Source organism: Ananas comosus, linkage group 17 (genome assembly GCF_001540865.1).
Source record: "Ananas comosus cultivar F153 linkage group 17, ASM154086v1, whole genome shotgun sequence".
Classification (NCBI taxonomy): domain Eukaryota; kingdom Viridiplantae; phylum Streptophyta; class Magnoliopsida; order Poales; family Bromeliaceae; genus Ananas; species Ananas comosus.
In genome coordinates, this window is record NC_033637.1 from 5,689,416 (window position 1) to 5,699,383 (window position 9,968).

The window sequence follows — 9,968 nt, forward strand, 5'->3', positions numbered from 1 at the left end:
CCTGTTTTATTTGAAAATATTGAAAACATATATATATATATATATATATATATATATATATATATATATTTCTGGCAGATTAAGCTTTTGCTAGAAACAAATAGTTATTCCGCATTGCTATAAAAAAGTCTCACTTTCTAGACTTTTGGACAAAACGATATTGGTTTTAACCATCACTGATTTGTGCACACATACAGGCATCCAATTATACAACCCAAAGTTTTCTAACAGATTTATACTTTCAAAGACAGAAGAACGTATTATAATTCGCAGCACCACATGTGTTGAAAGTACAGTAGTAAGTAAAGGGCATATGTCCCTGATCTTCCGTAAGGAGTTCAACAGAGAGACGCGCACTAGCTGCATATATATCGACAGATACAGACTCTACAGTAATTAGTAAGTTTGCTTGTATACAGCAAAAAAGTTTAATTAATTAGCCAATGCTCCACTAACCCGCATTGAGGGGTATCTATTTGTCACCTTCAAAAAACTTGAGTTTTCCGAGCCCTTCTCCGCGAAACGACCTGCTTCAGGCTCTCATAAATGTTGGTCTGCGTCCACAAACAATGAAAATATAATTTGGTCACAAATCAACAATCACTTCACAAATGAAACGGTGAGTCTACAGCATGGGGTATAGTAAATGCGCATAGTGGAAGGGTCGCCAGTTTCGTAAGCTGGTGAAAGGAAATAGGGCCTCGGGTCCATTATTATCACGTCATGTCTTATCAAGGGTCAAGTCCTTGAGCAGCCTCAGTCGGTTGGTACAAAACAGAGCTACCAAATGGCCAAATTAATCAAAGAATCAAAAGAAAAATTAACAACAAGAAAAATATTTGGAAGCGTGAATTACTCCTAATTAATTTTCATCCTCCTGCATGAGATGCATGCAGTAGTAACAAATAATAATTTGTCTGCAAGTTACATAATTCTGAGAAAAATATGCTAGAAGATAACTTTTACTCTTTATGCCTGAATCAATAGGTGCATTGGTTAAATAAATGGATTAAGTGAACTAATGTATATTCTTTTCTTCTTTTTTTTTTTTTTTTTTTGAGAGAGAAAGAAATGCAACATGCTATGTGCTTTGTTTATTTTTTAAAAAATTAAACTTAGTTGTGAATATAAAATAATTAAACTTCAAACTTAAAATCTCAAATTCAACCACTAAATTTTTTATTATTTGTGTTAGAGACGGTCGGTAACTACTGTATACTCTTAGGGCTTGTTTGGTTCAAGGGTGGAATTGGAATGGATAATGAAATGGGAATGAATTAGAATGATAATTGGAATGACCCACTCTCCCAAGACGTTGATTTATTTGTGGATTGCGAATTAAAATGAGTTATTCACATTTCATTATTTGGTTCGTATAAATTAAAAAAATTATAGGATACTATAATACTAATTTTACTCTCAAATATAAATTTATATTATTTAAAATTTATGAAAAATGTAATACTATTCTCTAATAAGTTTTTCAAAAAAAAATATCAAATTTATTTTTAAAAACTTTTATTAATGTGGGTTAGGAATAGGGTTTTGAGAGAGTATAGATTTTTTTTTTTTTTTGATGAGAAAGGGGCGGAAAGAAGGAGGGTGAGATGGTCACATGGGCTTCGAGAACTTAGTAGGTTTTCGGAATGAAATCTCAATCCGAACTAAAAGACCGGAATCAAGTTGAAGGCTAATGGGTCATTCCCATTGCAGTTCGGAATAGAAATCCTAAACGATTCATGCGAACCAAATAAAATTAACCGAATTTGATCAAATCGATTTTCATTCCATATCCAAAATAGATGAACCAAACCAGCCCTTAGTGATTTTTATCTGGAAGGAGTCGTAAGACGGGACGGAATCTGTATGCAAAATTTTGATCTCCAGCCTCCTCCAGCCTAGACATGCTAACAGTAAGTCGTTTAGGATGAGGTTAGAATTATGGGGCCGGTAGGGACAATACCGAAAAAGAAAAAAAAAAAAAGAAGGGAAAAGAAGATTAATTTGCTCTGCTACTACTTAGACCGGACCATGGCGTGGCAACGACATGATGTCAAAGAAAAATTAATTTAATAGAAATGGCATGTTACGCGTTTGAAAGTTAATAGCTTGTCGGATAGAATTAGGTGGAGAAAATTGAAGAGAGCAAAAACATAAACAAAGAAATCTAATCGAATTAGCTGAGCTAGTGTTGGAAATGAGAAAAAGAGAGAGAAAAAGAAAAAGCATTAATAAAGATTCAATACAATTAGGACCTGGTTCGATAATTTATTAGTTAAGAGTATCATTTTAATACTATAAATAAATTAAGCGCTAGCTTATAAGTCTTAGCTCTTTTAATATTTCTAAATTGCACTTGCAATCTTTACGAAAGAAAAAAACTACAATTCAAAAGTTTTTATATGTTGTTGGCGATGATTGTTTGTAACAGTAAATAATTTTAAAGCACCAGCGGGGAAAAAAAAAAAAAAAACATGTTAAATTTTGTATAGTATAAAAATAATGATTGTAGGAAGAATTAACAGTACGTTACTAAATTACTAGCCAGGCGTTAAGTATTGATGGTGGCAATGAGTTAGTTACCCAGAGGTGAGAGGTGGTGCGGAGGGATAATACATTAGCGAGACTCCTCTTCCGGGTGCTCCCGAACCTGGTGATCCGCGCTTTCCGCTCTTCGAACTCCTCCGGCGGTGCGTGCTCGTTGAGAGCGTAGGGACCATCGAGGACGGCGGTGGGGGAGTACTCCTCGCCCTTCGTCTCCGCCGCCGCCAACGCCCCATGCAGCGCCGCCATCCCGGGGGGGAGTTCCAGCTGGCTCCTGATCCTGCTGCTGCTGCTGCTGCTGCTGCTGCTGCTGTTCTTCTTCCAGGGATAGGGATGCGGGGTCCTCCTGGCATCGATGAGATCATCTACAAGCGGCGGGGGGTCGTCCCTGTCCCTCTTGGGCCTGCCGGGGGCCTCCTCCCAGAGGAAGGGGACGGAGGCCGGCAGGTGGAGAGGGGGCGTGGCCAAACCCGGAGGCTCGGGGCGGAGGCTCGGGAGGGAGTAGAAGCACAGCTTCGGCGGAGTNGGGAAAAGAAGATTAATTTGCTCTGCTACTACTTAGACCGGACCATGGCGTGGCAACGACATGATGTCAAAGAAAAATTAATTTAATAGAAATGGCATGTTACGCGTTTGAAAGTTAATAGCTTGTCGGATAGAATTAGGTGGAGAAAATTGAAGAGAGCAAAAACATAAACAAAGAAATCTAATCGAATTAGCTGAGCTAGTGTTGGAAATGAGAAAAAGAGAGAGAAAAAGAAAAAGCATTAATAAAGATTCAATACAATTAGGACCTGGTTCGATAATTTATTAGTTAAGAGTATCATTTTAATACTATAAATAAATTAAGCGCTAGCTTATAAGTCTTAGCTCTTTTAATATTTCTAAATTGCACTTGCAATCTTTACGAAAGAAAAAAACTACAATTCAAAAGTTTTTATATGTTGTTGGCGATGATTGTTTGTAACAGTAAATAATTTTAAAGCACCAGCGGGGAAAAAAAAAAAAAAAACATGTTAAATTTTGTATAGTATAAAAATAATGATTGTAGGAAGAATTAACAGTACGTTACTAAATTACTAGCCAGGCGTTAAGTATTGATGGTGGCAATGAGTTAGTTACCCAGAGGTGAGAGGTGGTGCGGAGGGATAATACATTAGCGAGACTCCTCTTCCGGGTGCTCCCGAACCTGGTGATCCGCGCTTTCCGCTCTTCGAACTCCTCCGGCGGTGCGTGCTCGTTGAGAGCGTAGGGACCATCGAGGACGGCGGCGGGGGAGTACTCCTCGCCCTTCGTCTCCGCCGCCGCCAACGCCCCATGCAGCGCCGCCATCCCGGGGGGGAGTTCCAGCTGGCTCCTGATCCGCCTGCTGCTGCTGCTGCTGCTGTTCTTCTTCCAGGGATAGGGATGCGGGGTCCTCCTGGCATCGATGAGATCATCTACAAGCGGCGGGGGGTCGTCCCTGTCCCTCTTGGGCCTGCCGGGGGCCTCCTCCCAGAGGAAGGGGACGGAGGCCGGCAGGTGGAGAGGGGGCGTGGCCAAACCCGGAGGCTCGGGGCGGAGGCTCGGGAGGGAGTAGAAGCACAGCTTCGGCGGAGTGCTGTAGCAGCTGCTGGGATCGGCGCTGTTACGGCTCGCCATGGATGGATGGACGGATCGCGAGAGGACGATCGAGGAGAGACGGTCGGTCGTTCGTTCGTTCGTTCGTTCGTTGTTGGGGGGTGAACTTCAACAGAAATTAAGAAAGAAATGCTCCTGCTTTATTTATATATATATATAAGAGAGGTCGACGATATGACGGCGGGGCCCAACTTAATTAACTGCGCATGTACAAGTGTATATAAGTATAACCCGACGCATGCATAATAATAACATATAGAAAAAAAAAGAGGCGCGGAGGGAGGTGTTGTGCGCGCGTATGTAAATGCTCGTATAAATGTGTGGTGCAGGTACGCAGCATGAGTAAACGCTCCGTTTTCCGTTCTTCTATTCTATTCTAGAGAGGAAAAAGCAAGTCATGCATTATTCTTGTCGAGATAGGATAAAAATGTGATGACGTACTCACGAGAAAAGCAGGCCTCAATTTCAGTTTTCCTTTTTATCATCTTTATTTACGTGCCTTCTTAATTACGGCAGCGCCGAACCGGTTTGGACGTTTTGAATTTCCGCCGCGCTCTCCCCGTCTACGATCGAGTTGATTGTTATCCCCACTTTAGCAAGTGCCGAGAAGAGAAACTTTTTCTTCCAGATTTTTTTTTTTTTTTTAATCTTCATTATGTTTGGCTAAAAATATGTTGGGTGAAAATTAGTTGGGATAGGAGTTGGATAAGTAATTCTTTTCTCTAATAAATGGGAGTTCTCTAATAATAATACGGAAAGGTCAACTATCGAACACCAGCGAGATGACTATTGGTCATACTATACCGTCTTCCAAAGGCTATTTGAACAACATTAATAAGAGCACCCACCGTTCCGAAGAACTATCGTACCCACCATTCAAAGAAGAATAATAAGAGAATTATAATTCTTAAAAAAAAAATAGTATACTGCTGCTTTATTTATTTATTTATTTAAAAGTTGAATTAAACTATAAATTGAGACAACCGGACCTCATAGAAAAAAAAAAAAATCTACTTAATACAGTATATAATAATAATAATTCTTCAAAAGTTAGTGCCCCTGCGTGAGGGAGATCCGTGCATCAGACAACGCCGTTGATGTGCACCGAGGCCTACCGCATTTAAGAATCCGCAGCATGAATTTCACACTTAGGTTTCATTTTAGGTGATCTCCCATGATCAACTAACAAAATCATGAAATAAATACCAATCAAATGCAACTACGGGCGCACTTTCTTACGCCTCTCGGAGAGAGTACCGATGAAAACGGAAAGAGAAAATGCAATTCATAACACATTATGCCGTATCACTGGAAAAGAGAGGTAGGCAAAATAAGAAGAGGAGATCTACCTCAGTAAACATACAAAACATGTTCTTAAGGCCGCATGGTACTCCAATAAATTCCAGGGATACAAATTAAATACAACAACAGGACAATGTCGAGTAACGTGAGTAACGTGACCATCAAACCTTTTGACAAGGGTAATATTTTGGAATTTAATCTCGGTTAAGATCCGTCCTACAAATTCTACATGATTAAAAGATTTCTCTCAGGAAGATAATTCATGGACAATATAAGCGACACTGCATAACTGCAATAATATAAGACAAGACTAAGCATACTGTGCAATAAAGAAACTTGTAAGTAACCACATCTCTTCAATCAAAGAATACCTATTCAAAAGTTATTAAATAAGCTCAGGATTGTGTTCTTACAATTTAAAAGTAGTCAAAAATTGAAGAGAAGAGAGAAGCAGAAAAGCGACGGGGCTCAAACTGGCGCACAATTCTCTTATAAGCAGGGGCGCTAATATTTCCTCTTGCGAATCTTGAAGGTTGATGATCTAATAACATCATCGTCGGCCTTGAGCCGGGTCTCAAGAACAATGATGGATTCCGGCTTGGTGAAAAAGGTGAATAAGATGTATATACCGTCTAAGTAGGTGTTGGTTTCACCTGCCTTGTTCTTTTTCTTGATGCTGTATGCAAGAGGGATGACTCCGCGGTTGAACACCTCCACGTACATGCCACCCCCCGCCACAAGCAACTGCAAACAGAGCAGAAACTAACATGACTCATTTGCCCGCAATATATGTACATTCATCTAGAGGAATGTAAGGGAAACGAGAAAAGTACTGCACAAAAAAGGTTGATAATCTATCAACAACATCAGCAAGCTTGAATTGGATATGAATGGGTAAATGCAAGAGACTTCACAATTCACAGCAATATCAAACAAGGAAACACTGATATTGCCTTGCCAACCAAATGCAACCTTACTACTACTCCATCTAGACATATGAGCAGAATATAACAAATAAACACAATTCACAAAAAGAAAATGAAAAGTAAATATGCAACCGTATTTGCATGACAAACCCCATCAACAAAGAAAAAATACTGAAAGTTACACAACTAGAGCTGTGAAGGAATTAAATTCAAGAAGTGCAACCGAGTTTTGGTCATCTGAACAATGAAGAGCTAATCAGCACATAGAATCAACCGATTCTACAATTCTGAAGCAAACTTTAGCAAGTCTGCCATCTAACAATTTGAATAGCCAAAGTAGACATCATCATGTATTCAATAGACATTTTCTATAAAGAGGAGAGATTGATCGATAGTTAGCAGATGAGAGATGAGATGAGAGGAGAGAAGAGAGAGATAATTGCAATCAATTTATGCCATTCCTTCACGGCAAAATCTAAATATTATTGCAGCAAGATAAATTTAAGTCCATGACAGCCATCATTTTGGCTTGTAACAGAGAATCACTGAAATTAAACCAATTTTGAACCTCCAAATTCATTTAGGAGATTATGATAGGAAAAAATCAATGATGGTGCACTTCTAATCATCTGATAAAGCCTTGAGCACGAGAGGACAAAATGAGGACATGGGAAAAAAATAATTACAATGAAAGGTTCCGCATCGTGCACTGTAACATCTAAAAAGCTTGACACGAGAGGACAGAATGATGGACATGGGAAAAAATGAATACAATGAAAGGTTCAGTATTAACAATAAGATATCACCTTAGCACTTGTGAACATCAAGATGAGAAATTTCACGAAAAAGATTTATAAGTGGCCTACATTATTCACAATTCACACACCATGCACATTTAATCTCGTTCGCCAGCTGCAGAAAAGCATTTAGAATAATAGCAGGAGTAAAAACCCATATATCCTAGCTGTTCTTCCACTAAATCCGAAACAAATTATACGAGTGGGCATTCAATATTAACATTAACAGGGAAGGCCCCCTTCATTTTCAAACAAAAAAAGAAAAAAGAAAAGAGTTGGAAAATCTATTGTGGTTTAGCTAGCCTTGCAAGGATAGATTTAACTTTGTGATGAAACCCCACTCAATCATCTTACCATTCAAGTTTTAATGACTGACCGTTGTCCATCAGGAAACTACTCAGGGCATTAATAAAGAATTAACCTTACTTCATTTGGCCATATTTTAACAAGCAAAACATTGTTGGTTCTACCAATTTACATATCTGACATATGAAAAGATACAGAAAACTTAAGTAACGATGGTTTTCTTTCCTAGAATGCCCTCTCAAGGCAAGTTGATCGTACAAAAGTATTGTTAGAATGTCTTTTCACATGCTTACTTTGAAAGAACGTATGCAATTAGTACAATATATGTACTACAGGTTTCCAGAGACCATTGATACAGAAACCTTCGGAAAAACCAAAATCATCTGAAATATATGAAAACATATCATTTACACATAAAATCAATAAAACACAACTAAAAAGTCAAATCTATGGAAAAATATACTCGCCTCTTGCATCTGAACTCCAGGAGCATTGCTGTATGCACGTAGACTTTCCAGAACTTGCACTTTGATTGAACTTAGATATGTCTTGCTATTCAAATTTTTCCTGCTCATTATTAAATGAACATATAAAAGATGTGAAAGATCGATTATATGGCATGCTCAAACAACAAAAAAAATATTTGAATAACATGCTAAACAATCACTGTAACTTCAATCTTGCATCTTATCATAAGAGTTTAGAATTCTGTATTGCCATATCATATCGTGCTATATCCATATCCGTATCATATTTATTCCAATCTACCATAAAAATTTCTACGACAGAAAAATCGTCATATTGGCAAGGAGATCTAGAAGGAATGTTCATTACCATATTTGGCATTCTGGAATCTTTAGAGAATAATCCGGGAAAAATATTCGCTATAACTCATTCTCTGGAATTTCTGCAAAAGAAATGTCTTTAGTTGCAAATAAGATGGCCGGTTTTGGAAGATGAATAAAAAATAACTGCAGTAAATATCCTTGGAATAAGGCCCATGCTAACTGCTGGACCTAGCGCTATATAAAAGTGAATCGCCCATTAAAAATTTATTGAACCAAACAAGAATATATAAAGAAGCCCTACAGAGTCTTAGTTCAATAATCTGATCGATAGCACGCTGCTATTGCAACTCTTGCTACATATGTACTCTGTTTTGCGGTTTCCGTGAAACTATAGTTTCAAGACACCAAATGTTGTAAACAGTACTAGGTTTAGTTAGACGGTTGAGATTCTAGCATCTATTAGATGAAAATTATAGTAAAATATAATTTGATTTCCACCACCAGTCTCATCTCCCGACATCTTCAGTTACATTAGGATAAGAAAGAATCACGCCAGTACCATCAAGGCAGATTGACTCAATACTAACTAACTAAATCAAGGATCCTAAATGGACGACATAGCCATGCTTATACATGTCTATCTTTAAATGATATAAACCTCTACCATGCTAAACAACAGCAACGCTTGATACATATTTCTGCAAATGCTTCTTGTAAACTGGCACTAAAAATCATAAAGTGTTCTTCACTTAAACTTCTAGAGTAATTCTATGATTCACAAACAGTAACTACATAAAGACGAGATCCAAAACTTGATGAAAGGCTCAATACAACACGAACAAACCATTTGAAAGTCGGTGTCTAAGAGAACCCAGTTCAAACCGTCCAACAGCGAGCACATTTTCTTTGGTGTATCCCACCACCCCAGTTACCTGTCAAGATAGAAAACATTTGATTCCTGAATTATACTATAACAAGAAAAAATGTTGATTTTCCACACATACCAATAGAGCAAGTTAAATTCTTCACGAACTTCACACATTCAGAGTGCCCTGTTGGGGAAAAAAAATATACTGAGTGAAGATCCAATCAGATCCCATTAAAGGGGAAAAAATATGCATAAACTATAAGGATCGGATTACTATAAACTGATTTAAATACCAGAAAGTGGCTTCTTAGTAAAACATCATATCTATGAGCTAGATTCTGTTACTGATTCTTGAAGATCAAGAGAAAACTTATTTCAAAAATACTTCCAAAAAAAAGAAAGAATATTAAGCATGCACGAAAGTCAGTACTTCAATGAGAGATTGAAACACCTAAGCGATCACCAGCCAATGAATCAGCTCACATTGAAGAACAATAACACGGTAGATATGTTTTCAACAACCTTAGTCAATTTATCTAAGCTAAGTAAATGCAGCAAGGAAACAAGTAAAATCGAACTATGATGTATAAATATCAACAACTGCAGTGTACAAAGGCCAATAACTCACCGTTTTAAAAAGTCGAGTAAATAGCCATCGTCAATTCCATCCTCTGAGAGGGACATTGATGGCGTAATACTTTCCTTCCCTTTCACGCTATGTCCTTTTAACGAAGGGGAAGATTATCATCTCACTATCATAAGAAACATTGAAAGAACAAAATAGAGGACCTCCCACTGAACTAGGTTAGAGAGACAA

General features: G+C 38.0%; 1 protein-coding gene across 3 annotated transcripts; it reads right to left on the minus strand.

Annotated features, from left to right (window-relative positions):
* Positions 161-4,263, minus strand: LOC109722880 (uncharacterized protein At4g00950-like). Of its 3 annotated transcripts, XM_020251055.1 has the most exons (4): positions 3,911-4,263; positions 2,584-2,836; positions 457-554; positions 161-360 (listed from the first exon to the last, which is right to left on the minus strand). In XM_020251055.1, the coding sequence occupies exons 1-3, from the start codon at positions 4,183-4,185 to the stop codon at positions 486-488; spliced, it is 597 nt and encodes a 198-aa protein (XP_020106644.1). In that variant the 5' UTR covers positions 4,186-4,263; the 3' UTR covers positions 161-360; positions 457-485. The 3 variants fall into 3 exon arrangements, with proteins under 3 accessions (XP_020106644.1, XP_020106643.1, XP_020106642.1); XM_020251054.1 differs by having other exon boundaries at positions 161-554; positions 2,584-3,014; positions 4,089-4,263; XM_020251053.1 differs by having other exon boundaries at positions 161-554.